This window comes from Sinocyclocheilus grahami, unplaced genomic scaffold (assembly GCF_001515645.1).
Source record: "Sinocyclocheilus grahami isolate Dianchi unplaced genomic scaffold, SAMN03320097.WGS_v1.1 scaffold459.1, whole genome shotgun sequence".
NCBI lineage: Eukaryota > Metazoa > Chordata > Actinopteri > Cypriniformes > Cyprinidae > Sinocyclocheilus > Sinocyclocheilus grahami.
The window spans coordinates 916,184-931,050 of NW_015505638.1; the positions used below are offsets into that span (position 1 = coordinate 916,184).

Genomic DNA, 14,867 nt, shown 5'->3' on the forward strand with positions numbered 1-14,867 from the left:
TGAATACACTTCAAGAATGCAGAATCCAATCGTTAATCTAATCGAATCGAATTTAATTGTAAATCGAATCGAATTTAATCGTTCTGAATTTGCAAAAATCGTTCTTTGCCTTGTCCAAATACCCACACTTGCGGTCTTGGCCACTTGAGAGCGTGTGCGCGCGACAGGAAGTAAGTGCGTAAGACTGTCCCAGGTCTTAAAAACGCCAGAGCGCAGTGCCCTTAACGCACACTAAATCCACACTATCTCGAATACCGATCCGGAGCACTATTCGAGGCTTAGTGTATCCCATCACGCATCATGTTCTGGAAATAAATCGTGAGACTTTTTGCCGAGATCTCGCGAGAGGTCACGGAAACCTTTCCAATGCAAGTTAAATATTAATATAATAATTAGATATTACATACAATTTGGTAGAAAAACAGTGTTTTTACGTTTTATTGGTGCAAAGCTGAGTAGTGGTGATATTTATTTTGTACAACATTTGCAACTGCTTTTTATCACTTAATTAGAAGCACCACTAATTAAAATGATCATGTTATAGGGACTACTGAATAGACATTTAGAAGTTGATTTTAAAATGCGAAGTATTTAAAATTAAAATTAAAATAAAGCTATGCATTTTTTCAACACTACAAGTGTGTCCCATCACACTAATACAGGAAATACGCAGTCAAGTAAAGACCGCAAGTGTGGGTATTTGGACAAGACACTTGATCGAATCGAAAACCTATGAATCGTGAATCGAATCGATTCGCTGTCTAAGATTCACAGCCCTAATACGCAGCCTTTCTCCAGTGCAGCATACGCCATATTGTCTACCAGGAGACGCCGAGGTAATACGGTGTGCATTTACCACCCACTGATACTTGAATTCCTACATGAACTGACTTTTAAATATTTCCTTCAGATGAGGACACACGCATAAGGCACTACGCTACGAATACATGCTTTTGAGAATACACATCGTGTTATTTGCTGGCCACACAGCTAACTTAGCGTGTGACAGTGCTACTCGCTAACCACTAAAACCCGTCGCGTATTCTTTATAAAAACACACATAAACGGACTATTTGATTCCAGGTCCGATTAAACTCAAATATTCGTGTATGCTTTATAATTCTTATGAATATGGATTGTTTTTTATTTTATATAGATTTGTTTAATCTTTTGTGCGAATGTAGCTAGCGGCGTTAGCTTTGATGTGTGGCGCCACGTTCAGCTAGCAGGGTTTCTGCGATAGAACATTAAGATATTTTAATCTGTGGTCATGTATTGAGTAACTTGTGCTTTTATAATCTGTTTAAAGATGTAATAAGCAATTTGGAGTGTAAATTAGCTAAATGCGTCGGGAAATGGCTTAGGCGTGGCAAACGCTATGCTAGTTAGCGGTTGGCTGGCTAACAGCTGTTTTGGAAGCCGATAATAAGATTCTCAGAAATCCTATAGTTATATTGTTTATATGACTTGTTTGTAATTAATTAATAATGTGGATTATACGTATATAATGTTGGGAATGTAGAAAAGCTGTCTAGTGAGCTTGACCGGTTTATTTGGCTGTGTCATAAGGCCTGTGGCTCAAAACATAATTGATTTAAGGGAAAGTTTACTATTATTCCTCGTTACAATGGAGGTTGGAGTGCTTGAGTATCATCCATAGTTAGACTTTTATGTATTCCATGTGTTTGCTCTCCCGTCTCTGCTTTAAGCTAATTTATGTAATTTTAATAATTAGTCATTCATTCAGGAAGATCACACGGCTCGTTACAAACAGCTATTTGTTAGTCTGATGACTATATGGCAGTACAGTAACCTGGTTGGCTGTTAATGGACGTTGGTCCAGAAATCAGTACTTTGATACCTAGGCTGATGTTGCACAGCGGTATCTGTAAAGTTTACAACTTTTTGTTTTCCAGCATCTGGAGGGCCATGAGGAATGACTTCTAGGATTGCTGTGTCTCCTGAATAAGCTCCTGGATGTCCTCTTTCATTCAAATTACAATCAGGTGGGTTGTTTGTGTGGTGGTTCTGGAAATATATTAAAGTGGTCGACTTTGAATCCACTTGATTATCAGCTTTTTTTTAACAGGCTTATTTATTTATTTTGTAGCTTATGCTCCACCATAAAGTCATCACACCTGCCTTCATCAGCTCCGCCTGTCATTTGCTGCTTGGAGGAACCCTCCAAGGTAATAACCAACATGTATATTTGACACTTTATGAAATTAATGTAGACCTGGGGTTTTCAATCTTTTAGATGCCACTGACTCCCAAATATTACCATCCTCTTGAGAGGCATTTATATGGTTTCTTCTATAAAGACCTAATTTAATATCGTAAAAATATAAAATAATGTCAGTATTAATTGAAAAATATGTATTTAATATTTACTACAAATATCAATTAACTTTATTTTTTTCATTATAGTACTGTACTTTCAGAGGTATTTATTTTTTAGTTATTGTATTTGCTGATTTTTATCAAAAATGTATTGATTCATTTTTATTTATTATAAACTTAAATTTTATTTTGAATAGTTTTTAAGAATAAAATATTTAGCTTTTTTCTCTAAACATTTCCATGGATCCCCTAAATGCACTTTCTTACCCCAATTTAAAAACCCCAGTCTAGATCATACAATTCAGAGTTAAAAATGTTTTTTTTATTTACTGTGCTATAGGGCTGGGCGCTGTATCGAGTTTGCACTTTATTTATTTATTATACACAATATGGTATGAGGTAGTGCTGGGCGGTATGGCCAAAAATTTATATCATGGTGTTTTTCAAAATTATACTGGTTTCACGGTACATGATGGTATTTTTTTTTTCATGCATGACCAGGTGTGAACCATATTTTCTACTGATTGAGAGAGGAAATACTGCAGTATATTGACTTAGAATGCCCTATTTTACTGTCATGATGAGTGAATATTGTCAAAAAATACCAGACTAAATAGTGACTAAACACGACCCCTTTTTATGTTAACCAGGAGTCACTCTCATTTATAATCGCGGCATCGTCTGATAAAATCAACATGCATCTACACTAAAGAGCGGCTATGTGGTTGTATTACTTTTTTGTCTCATGCAGCGCACTGCCTGCATCTGAGTAACAAACTAAAAAAAACAACAAACAAAAAAGTGCATGTGATCTTAACAGACGAACTACGCTCATATTTATAATTCCGAACAATCAGTAAGCGACAGGTGCTAGGAAACGCTGTTTTGTACTCATTTATTGACGAGTCAGCTGCGGAGCGGTCAACTGAATGCGCTGCTTCTCTGCCGCTCACTACACAGAACAGACGCCGAGAGAGGCGACACTTCTCCGGGAAAGTCAGACCTCGTGCTCGCGGGACAGCACTGGCGAAATCTTCCAACTGAACCATAGCTAACCATAGCTAAGGTTTATCCAAAAAAAGTCGCTAGGTTTGTCAGTATGAATATTCTATGGAAAAAAGCTGCTAAAAGGGTCTGAAAGTTGCTAAATATAGTGCTAAAGTCGCGCTTGTGTGTGTGTGTGTGAGACACGGGAGCTGATGGCAGGGGGCAGTGGATATTTGTGGCGGTCAATGTAGATATTGTGGATGACTTCTGTGACTTCTACAGCTTCAGTTTCGGAACTTTCACGCTTAGTAACACATACAGCTGTTCCCTCACCACAGTGCAACAGTGAAAAGGGACCCCTTTCAAACAGTGTCGCGTATATTCTGCATCTTTAAGTGTTAGAAAGTCATGGAAATATTTACGTTTTGCTGTCAGGAGCGCATGAGCCTTCTGCATGTGATTCTCCGCTAAACTTCAAAGATTTAAGTGAGTAAGCACCGCTGTGCGCATGTGTGCCAAACAGATGGAGCGCAATAATTCTGATTAAAATATACATTTTGCTAAAATATTTGTAGTTAAACAATAAATGCGCCATGTGTAGAACTTTAAACCTACAAGTAAGTGTATTTTATGATAGCAGTAACTGTAACGTGACTATTGTAATGGGGTAATGCTTTTGTTTTTTTTTTCTTTTCATTTTTAGTTTAGTGAATTTAACTTCTGCTTTAAAAAATAGTTTTTGTTTTTAGATTGTAATGTGACTTTAGCCCCTTTTTTTGCACATAATAACCCATAGCCCACATGGGTACTTTCAGTATAATTGTTTTTATTGTCTTTAATATAAACTTTGTTTCACTGGACAACATTGGGCAGAATTAAATAAATATTTTTTAATCCACATAGAAAAATGTAGAAAATACAGAGATGTATACCGTATATCGCAATCCAGCCAAAAAATACAGAGAGATGATTTTTTTTGGCCATATCACCCAGCTCTACCGTGCTATTCAATGCTGTTAGATTTGTAAAACATATTTTTGATCATCCTGCAATCTCTCAGTATTATATTTTGTTGTCTTTCCAGGTGTTTCAGGGAATACCGTGTGTAGAATATGTCTGGCCCTGTCCCAAGTCGCTCTCGAGTTTACCCTGATGTAAACACACAGCGACCCAGAGAGTACTGGGACTATGAATCCCATGTGGTGGACTGGGGGTGCGTTCTCTTGAGTTTTTAGCACTTCTAAATTACATGCACTATAAATAGCCAATTTTGACCTATAATTGTGATTTTTATCCCTGTGGATCGTTTCTTTGTTGTTCTCTTTCGGGCCTTGGATCAGATGTGCTGCTGCTTATAGTGGCATGCATGCTATGTTTGTAACGTTCAGTGTGTTAATCTCAGATTGTTTGTACTGTGTGTTTGTATTTTGCAGAAATCAGGATGACTATCAGTTAGTGCGAAAGCTTGGCCGTGGAAAATACAGTGAAGTGTTTGAAGCCATAAACATCACTAACAATGAGAAAGTAGTCGTCAAAATACTCAAGGTATAATTTGATGTTTGCGTTTACACTTGTATAGAAGATTTGATTGGAGATATGTCAGTTTATGCTTGTTTTTCTTTTCTTGTATTTTTAGCCAGTGAAAAAGAAGAAAATTAAACGAGAAATAAAAATTCTGGAGAACTTGAGAGGAGGCCCCAACATCATAACGCTTGTAGACATCATAAAGGATCCAGTGGTATGTTTATTAAAATATTGGGGTGTTTACATTTCATTGTCTACCTAACTTTAAGAGTCTGTGTTTTTTTTTTTTTAATAATGACTTGCAGGTTTTGTTTATTTTCTTGGAAACTTGGTGCATTACCAAAATATGTATACGTGGGAGTTTGTTTGTGTGCCCTCGGGTTTAAAACCCATTCTGCTTTGTTTTCAATGCCCAGTCCCGAACACCAGCGCTGGTTTTTGAGCATGTTAACAACACAGACTTCAAGGTAAGAGATGTTTTTGTTTGTCGCCCCTTCTTAGAGAATTTGATATTGTACTAAACTATCTTTTTCTTCACAGCAACTGTATCAAACTTTATCAGACTATGACATCCGCTTCTACATGTTTGAAATTCTTAAGGTGAGATGATCACTCGGGTCTTCCTGAACAAAGGCACATACTGACCCTACTATTGTTATATATACTGTTTTAAGAAAGCGATATAAAGTGAAACATAATTCTTAAGTGAACGTCACCAGATGAGAAAGCGCATGTGTAACATTATTTTTTAGATCCGCGAGCATTTGGTGTTGAGACAGCAGCCTGATAAACATGTGCTGTCTGTCATTAATTTTAATCAAAGAACAAGAGAAAATCATTCACTGATCATGATTGAATATCTTTCGTGACTTTAATGAGGATTAATTTATATTTTATTTGTGAAAAGAAAACTATTCAGTGTTTTTGAAACTATGCAGTAAACTTTTGATTAAAATTTCTGTACCTGAAATTTGTTCAGTTGTATTTATTTATGCTATTGCTAATTGATTTGTTTGTTCCTATTTTATTACTGACGGTTTACTTGCTTTTAACAATTTAATGTTGGAAATGTATATGAATCTAATTGTTTTTGCTGTGGGTTTTTTTGTTAAAACCATAGGCAAAAGTTACTCTTGTAGACCTAGTGTTCTGTAGGCTGCTGATTTTTGCTCATGTTATTCAGCTGCAATGCTATGTAAAAAGACAGAATACATTTTCTCGAATAAGTTTGACATCTAAATGTCAGAATTTTTTCAACCTAATTGGAATTGAAACTAGGAATTGTTAAGAATCAGAATCTATAAAATTCAAACGATACCCAGCCCTAGTTGCTATTAACATTTAATGAATTTCAGCTGATTTTGAGTTGTCAAAAAATGTTTTGATCTGTATCTAGATGTATGACTACAGTCTGGATATGTGGAGTCTTGGATGCATGCTGGCCAGCATGATCTTCAGGAAGGCCATTACTGCAGTCTTCAGTGTCATGTGATCCTTCAGAAATCAATCTAAAATGTGGATTTGATGCTCAAGTAGTATTTTTCTTATCAATGTTGAAAACAGTTGTGCTGCTTAATATATATTTTTTTTTTGTGGAAACCACAATACATTTTCAGGATTTTTTTTAAAAGGTAAAAAAGTACCAAAAAAAAGTTAAGCGATAATTTAATGCATTCTTGCTGAATAAAAGTATTACCTTATTGACCCCAAAGAGATTTTAGCATGAACAAACTTATTTATTCAAAATAAATAGCTGGGATGTTCAGTAATTCATCTGATTAATTCATAAACTTGCTGTGTAGAAAAAATAATATTTGCTGGGTGCTTTTATTATGCTGGGTATTTGTCTGTTGAATTTATTGATGTGATTATTTTTCTTTCTAGTTAGTTCGAATTGCAAAGGTTCTGGGTACCGAGGACCTGTATGATTACATTGACAAATATAACATTGAGCTGGACCCACGCTTTAATGACATTTTGGGCAGGTATGACTTTAATACACTGTTGATCATTATTGACAGACTCTTTATCAAGTTGATTAAAAGAGGTATTCTGTTTTGAAGTATCTCCATAGTTATTTAATTTTCAGTTACTGTACTGAAGTTCTATATGTGTGCGTGTATAGTCATGTTTGTACCATTTTTAACATGTCTCTTTCTCTTGTTCACCCAGACACTCCCGGAAGAGATGGGAGCGGTTTGTACACAGTGAGAATCAGCACCTGGTCAGTACCGAGGCTCTGGATTTTCTGGACAAGCTGCTACGTTATGACCACCAGGCCCGACTAACGGCCCGCGAGGCAATGGACCACCCTTACTTCTGTGAGTTCCCCGAGTTTAGCACCTCTTTTATATACAGTTGAATAAATCAAGGACTTGCTTTATAATAGACATCCAAACACTCCCTGTACATTGTGTGTAGTGAATAATGGAACCCTGCAAGGTCTATGATCACTTGATGACGGTAGCATTTTTTTAAAGCTATTTGATCAGGAATAGGGTTGAAAAATTGTGGGAATTTTCAAGACTGGAAAAGTTCCATGGGAAATAACGGGAATTAATGGGAATAAACTGTGAATTTGCTAAATTGCAGGAACAACTTAAGGGAACTTAAAAAAATCTTGAATTTCTACCTTGCACATTCCTCAATCACATACACCGCACACTTACTGCAGGGCTATTGAGGACTCATCCCCTAGATGTACTGTGTCTTCCTCCAAAACATGCACAGATAATTTCTTGAATCCTGAACACAAAATGTCCATCTTGGCGAGTATTCGTATAAATTACATAAATATTACTTAAATTTGTTAAAAACTTTCTTGTGCTGTGATTAAGCTGATGCATAACAAAATTATACCATTGTAAAATCAAATACACTGACTGAGCAAATATGTAGGTGAGGAGATTTAAAAAAAAAAAACTGCCTAAAGATGACCCTCCCCCACACACAATCCCCCCTAGTCACCTAAGGGCGTAATTCCCCCTCATTTTCCAGGCTTCCGTTCAAGTAAGTTTTGATATTACTTGGGTAAATATATTTGATTTGTGTTATTTAAATTTAATTAGCAAATACCAAAATTTGTTTATACAGTAGCTAGCTAGCCAGTAAATCAAATATGAAAAATGTAAGCTAGTTAGCACTATTTCGTTGATAATTTATGAGGTTAGGTATCATGTGCTAGCTAGCTCAAGCTGTGATGCTCTTCTACCTTCTGCTAGCCAGTTTTCTGTTATCATACAGAAGTACAGTACTGGTCAAAAGTTTGGATACATTACAATTTTTTATGTTTTTGAAAAATCTCTTACTAAATCTCTTATACAAGCCTGCATTTATTTGATCAGAAATACAGAACAAAACCGTAATATTGTGAAGTGCTATTACAATTTAAAATAATGGTTTTCTGTTTTAATGTACTTTTTAAAAAAAAAATTATTTCTGTGATGCGAAGCTGAATTTTCATCAGCCATTACTGCAGGCTTCAGTGTCACATGATCCTTCAGAAATCATTCTAATATGCTGACTTATCATCAATTTTGGAAACAGTTGTGCTGCTTAATATTTTTTAGAACCTCTGATACTTTTTCAGGATTCTTTCATGAATACAATGTTTAAAAAAAGAACAGCATTTATTTAAAATATTTTTTTTTTTAACAATACTCTACCATTAAAAAGTTTGGGGTCAGTAATTTATTTTCCTTTTTTTGAAAGAAATTAATACTTTTATTCAGCAAGGATGTGTTAAATTCATACAAAAGTGATAAATACGGTGGCTGAGAAGTGCTAAACAAATCACAATTCTGAAAACAAAATAACAAATTACAAACGCAAATGCAAGTCTAAAAAACAAAATAGATAAAGACTTATTGTTAGAAAAAATTATATTTTGAATAAATGGTTTTCTTAAGTTTTTATTCATCAATGAATCCTGAAAGTATCACAGGTTCCAAAAAAATTCATTTTTAAAAATTTGTATTAGTTTGCATGCATATCAACTTCTGGCCAAACAAAATGTTTATATTTATGTTTGTGCATGATACAGTTTCTATAAATTTCCCCACATTTCCAATTAATTCCCATAAATCTCTGTTAAGTTTCCAACTTGGAATAGTTCCAAAATTCCCCAGATTAAATTCCCATGCAAAGTTTCCGGAAAATTTCTGGAAATTTTCTGCCCCGGCTTTGCAACCCTAATCGGGAATAAGTGACAGTTATAAATTAAAAACCCCATCTATGTTAATGTTGACATGTTGCAGATAGATTTCTGATTTGTTTGTTTCTCATGATGTTTATGATATCATTTTAACATGTGTAACAACCTTACGTCAACCAGGTAGGTACTGTTACTTTGTTGCAAATTCTAAATTTGAAATGAGTCACCAATGTTACTTTTTTCATGTATGCCTTGTCTTTTATATGTCTCCTCCATTTGCTCTTTATTTGTTTCCTTTTAATTTTCCTGAAAAAAAAACTTTTAATAACATTTAAATGAAACTTTCACAAGTAAATGATGGTAAATGGCTATAAAATGCAATGGGTTAAGTGAATGGCTTAAACTTCTCACACTAGAGCAAGGCTATGCTTATTGTTGAGCCCTGAGTTACTACATTTCAATGTAACAGTTTAATTGGCTTCAGATGGAATTGATATACATGTTAATGGACACTTCATGTCATTATTTGTCGTATATTTGAGATAATGGTCGAATTCCAGACGGAAGTGAGCATCCCTATGCCCTACTCCCTTCGAAGGGCAGAGCTCTTGAAGTGTGTTCTTTGAAGGGCGCAGGGCATTACTGTCTCGTATAAGCGATTGAAACTCCCTTGGCGAAGGGAATGACTGATCAAATGTTACCTTGACAAAGCACGCAATACTCCATCAGTTGTTGCAAATAAATATTTCTTATTATTTTATTCAAATATTGTCTAATTGTCTTCTTTACTATTAAACGTTTTCAAACTAAACTTGCTTACACTACTGTCTTAAATCATATTTCTATCACTGACGAAAAATTTGTTGTCAACAAATTTAATTAGCCTATTCTATTTACGTTTGTATGTGAACTCGAAATCAACCCTAACTTTGGAAGATCACAAACGGAAATCACTTCCGTGAAGTGACCATCGCATGTTCCCTTCGCTAACGGACTTCTAGAAGGGCCCTTCATGAAGGGATTCAGTTGTTCACTTTCATTTGGAATGTCCCTACAAATGGCGTCCCCTTCCCGAAGTGCCCTTCAAGTATGCAAAAAAGCCGTTTGGAATTCGCTCATTATATTTCATATGTGTCTTTGTATATAGATCCTATAGTTAAAGACCAGGGCAGAGGAGCGCCAGCTGCAGGAATGGCTGCTAGTTCCACACCAGTCAGCTCTTCTAGCTTGATGGCAGGTAAACGGTTTACCTTTCTCTCCAGCGCTTCACCTCTGTTTGGGATATTTAGCCTAAAATGAACGTTGCCATGCGCTCAACCTCGTGTCACTTCAAACCTGTATGACTTATTCTGCAGAATGCAAAAGATGATATTTTGAAGAATGTTTCAACGTCCACCCCATCCCCCTCTATACAGTGCAAGTCAGTGGAGTCCAGAACATACTGGACCCCACTGGCTTTCATTGTATAGACGGAAACAGAAGATTTTTCAAAATATCATATTTTATTTTCCATAGAAGGAAATCTTACCGAATTGAAATGATATGAGGCTGAGTAAATGACAATGTTTATTATTGGGGGAAACCTTTTTTTAAAACTTATCCTACGGTTAAAAAGTATTTGCCCAGAATGTTACTAAGAGAGATATTCAGGCTTCAGCATACACTAGGCTAAACGTATTGGTGGCTTTCACACTGCAGGCATCGCCTCTATGACTCCGAGCACGCAGCCCAATATCGCCAACATCAGCGCCGGCTCGCCCATCATCCCTGGCCCAAACACAATGGCCACACAAGTGCCCACTGCCGCTGGAGCCCAGCCCTGAACACCGCCTGCCCCCCACCCACCCCCTTCTTTCTCACATCCATCTATCCGTCTCTCTCTTCTGTGGGCCTGCTTGGAATTGTGAATCAGTGGTGAAGGGGCGGGGGGCATTGATTTAATTTGTGGTTATTTATATGTTACAAATAACACAAACTTTTGTTTTTGTTCTCAGTTGTTGTTTTAGGGGTCTGTGAACTCAAAAAGAAACCCATAATGTTTTTACACCTGTCTGTATGAGTTAGAAAAGCAAACGGTTGTGAACTTTCACTCGCCGTGACTTTAGAAACACTTAAATGTCCACCTGAAGAAGGATAATAAAATTAATTTTATATGTCCCTCTAGTGTTCTCGTGCTCAAACCATTACACTCACTGACTTATATAGTTTTTTGGGAGCCAGGGATTTTTTTTAAATGTTGTACCTGGTATTTTAGTCCCTGTTTTTACAACAAGTCTTGATCACAAAGTTCACAAAACCTGGTGTGATATATTGAACTTCTCCGAGTATAAATGCAGATAAGGAGTGATTTGTTCCTTGGTTTTGAAGAATATGATGAGGACTAGACAAAGCAGATTTGATGTTTGAGTCATGATTCTTCTCGTTACGGCGTGTTTCAACTCTGCATTTGGACTGAAGGCCAGATTCAATCAAAACTACTGTAACATTTCTGATTTGTTCGATTATTGTGTAACAAAACATTATTTTACCAATAATGGAAGCTCTTTTGTTTCAGCTGTGCTGGTTCTTTGTATATTGCAGGTTGATTGGATTTGGTCCTGGATCTTGTTGAAGTCGCACTAGTTGCTGTTCAAGGACTTGTACCAATTACTGAGTAACACAATCAATAATATGCCAATTTTTGTGTTATCTTCAGTTGTGTGAGTGTGTACGCGAGAGTGGAGTTCTCAGTTTCAGACATTTGTTTGACACTGAAGAATTTTTGAAATTTTCTTTCGAGAGGCGACTGTTCAGTAAAATACACATTTCTTTCTACCCCACGATTAAATCAATTAAACAGGTGAAATATCAATTTAGCATTGCATGTTGTGTTTGCCCTTGGTTGGCTGATTGAAGAACAAACAAGAATATTATGTGGAAGCATTTTGTCTAGACTAACTGAATCTTTAATACCTTAATTGTTTAAGTGTTTCTTAAATTGTTCTTTCTTTTGGTCTTGTCTATTAGTGAAAGATGTTGAAGACTAGCTCTGTAGTGGAGGCTGAACTCATGTTTGTCCTCTGCCTGTGTTCAGTGTGACGAGTTCAAATCTAAATATATTACTGTATTGTAAATTCATTCAAAGTTTGCAATAGATACTTTTGCAGAGATTTTTGTTTTGTTTTATAAATCATTTAAAAGAGAAAATATATTGTTTAAGGAAAAAAAGACCATGTCACTTGCTTTATTCAGCTGTATGTTTAATGCAGCCTCTCTATTACAGTGACATGGTATGTTTGAAGTCAGGTGGGAAAAACAGTCTACCTCACTCACATTTATACGATTTCAATAAAAAAAAAAAAGGAAACCAATTGTTGGCTGTCGTTGAAAACTAGCTTTAATTTTTCGTTTAAGGCTTCGCAGTTCTCTTCCACTGAGGCGAGTTTTACTAACTCTTCAAAGATTGAAACCAAGTTTCGTACAAAACGATAGTTACTGCTTGTATTGGTATTATCCAGTACTGGCACACACACACAAAAGACAAATATATTCTGAAGATAGAGAAGAAGAAAAAAATGTATTAATTTTTTCTTGTAACAAGTTAGACTAATTATCTCATGCTTTGTTTGCTGTTCATTTCTTGATTTTAATTGTCTTGTTAGCAATGGTTTGCGAGTGTAAATAGTTTAAAACTTTATTTTGTGCTATTTCAAAACATTCTAAAAATAAAGTACTAAATAAACATTAAAGGAATAAAACGAAATAAAAAATCAAGTAGGCACATGCATTTAAAAAAAAAAAGAGCCAGTATGTGTAATAGATTTTGAGCTGCTCTGTCTTTATTTGTCCTGTTTTTTTCTGGCTGTGATGAGTTTTCATTTGGAGCAAAGGGTTTTGCACGTTTGTAGTGTAGTCCTCTAATGCAGTGTTTCCCAACCTTTCTTTAGTCGCGGCACCCATTGGAAATTTTAACACATTTGTGGCACCCTACAAAATTAATTTTGTCACAATATTTGAATTTCTAACTTCGATATGATACTTTGAAAAGTATAGATATTCGGTACAGCAGGGAAGAACTGCAGAATATACTGTCATACAGATATTTTTAATATGATAAAAATGTGTCCATCAGTGGTGGCAATCAGTAGCACGAGATAGCTTGAATTGAATAAAAAAAATGACAAGGAGGCTAAGCAGTTAATAATCAAATAAAGAAATGACTAATGATAGCACAAATAAAAAATAACAATTGGCCCACAAATGAAATAAATTGCTTTTTAGTTTTTCAGGTAGGTCTAACACACAGTAGGGCTTATTAAGAGATTTTTTTTAACCAATTATCCAAATTATATTTAATCCTAGAAAGCTATTATTATTATCAGAGGACAGGTGAGCATAACGGTTAGCAGATCATGAATGAGAGGGCAGCGTTACCAGAGTTGTCCATTTACCACACCTTGTTACAGCACAGTAGGGCTATTGCAGACAGAAACAATACTGTACTACATCCATGTTTCCTGTCAGCTTGATTTTTGAGTGGACTTTGCTGTTCCGATGAGCATGAACGGTATATGAGTGGAGCACTCACATGGGCCGTGAGCGACTGAGCGGAGCACACATAGAGCGGGATAATACACAGAGCGTCACACCACGTGAAAGTGAATCCTGAGCGGTGAACTCATTTTCGGCAGCCGGAATTTCAGTGCATCTCTAATTATTGGCGACATCAGAAATGGATATTATATAATAGCTGCTTTTTTTGAACATTTTAACAATTTTAAAATATTAACACATTTTTTTACATGGCACCCCGGTTGGGAAACACTGCTCTAATACATGTTAAACTTTCTTTCTTGAGCTTTTTCTGCCATCTAGTGGACATATGAGAGAATTTATTCATTTTCATTTTAAAGGGTTAGTTCACCCAAAAATGAAAATTATGTCATTAATTACTCTTCTAATTACATCCTCATGTCGTTTCAAACCCGTAAGACCTTCGTTCATCTTCGGAACACAGATTAAGATATTTTTGATGGAATCTGAGAGCTGTCTGACCCTCCCATAGACAGCAACACAACTGAAATGTTCCCAAGTCCAGAGACGTAGCAAGGAGATCAGTAAAATAATCCATGTGATATCAGTGGTTCAAACGCAATTATATGTAGCTACGAGAAAAAAAAAATTGCGACTTTAGTCAACAATTCGTCTCCTCCGCATCACCCTGTAGCGCCATTTTGGAGAGTATAAGCTGGACGTAAACAAGGTATGCTGTTCTGAGTCAGCTGCATCACGCCGGATCTGTTTCCTATGTTGTTGTGATTTGATCTGAACGAAAACAGCGTATCCGTGTAGTAGTAAAAGTAGCAATCGTCTCTAAATTAAAGGTGTCCCAATTAGCTGGTAACTCCTGAAAAATATATATATATTTATCTATTTGCATTTCAAATAGTAATATTTAATACTCCGTCCTTTATTGAAAAAAAATTGCGACTTTAGTGAACAATTCGTCTCCTCCGCATCACCCTGTAGCGCCATTTTGGAGAGTATAAGCTGGACGTAAACAAGGTATGCTGTTCTGAGTCAGCTGCGTCATGCTGGATCTGTTTCCTATGTTGTTGTGATTTGATCTGAATGAAAACAGCGTATCCGTGTAGTAGTAAAAGTAGTAATCGTCTCTAAATTAAAGGTGTCCCAATTAGCTGGTAACTCCTGAAAATATATATATTTTTTTATCTATTTGCATTTCAAATAGTAATATTTAATACTCCGTCCTTTATTATCTGTATATTTAAAACATATTGGGCCTCATTTACGAAACGAACGTAGACAGAAAATTGAGCGTACGTCGTTTCAACGCAAAACTTGGAATTGATCAATATGGACG

General features: G+C 35.9%; 1 protein-coding gene across 1 annotated transcript; it reads left to right on the top strand.

The window, feature by feature from the left end:
* The first annotated feature begins 746 nt into the window (after positions 1 to 746).
* LOC107552798 (casein kinase II subunit alpha-like) lies at positions 747 to 12,510 on the top strand. Its single transcript, XM_016234793.1, has 12 exons — positions 747 to 836; positions 1,917 to 2,006; positions 2,111 to 2,189; positions 4,412 to 4,540; positions 4,761 to 4,872; positions 4,964 to 5,065; positions 5,268 to 5,318; positions 5,392 to 5,451; positions 6,736 to 6,836; positions 7,024 to 7,172; positions 10,152 to 10,241; positions 10,703 to 12,510. Exons 4-12 carry the CDS (start codon positions 4,440 to 4,442, stop codon positions 10,825 to 10,827), a joined length of 891 nt encoding a protein of 296 aa, XP_016090279.1. The 5' UTR covers positions 747 to 836; positions 1,917 to 2,006; positions 2,111 to 2,189; positions 4,412 to 4,439; the 3' UTR covers positions 10,828 to 12,510.
* Positions 12,511 to 14,867: the final 2,357 nt, after the last annotated feature.

Excerpts from the sequence above, each read along its gene's own strand:
- LOC107552798 (XM_016234793.1), top strand. The coding sequence starts at position 4,440 with ATGTCTGGCCCTGTCCCAAGTCGCTCTCGAGTTTACCCTGATGTAAAC. Across the intron at positions 4,541-4,760 it reads TCCCATGTGGTGGACTGGGG|AAATCAGGATGACTATCAGT; the intron begins GTGCGTTCTCTT and ends TGTATTTTGCAG. Across the intron at positions 5,319-5,391 it reads TTAACAACACAGACTTCAAG|CAACTGTATCAAACTTTATC; the intron begins GTAAGAGATGTT and ends TTTTCTTCACAG.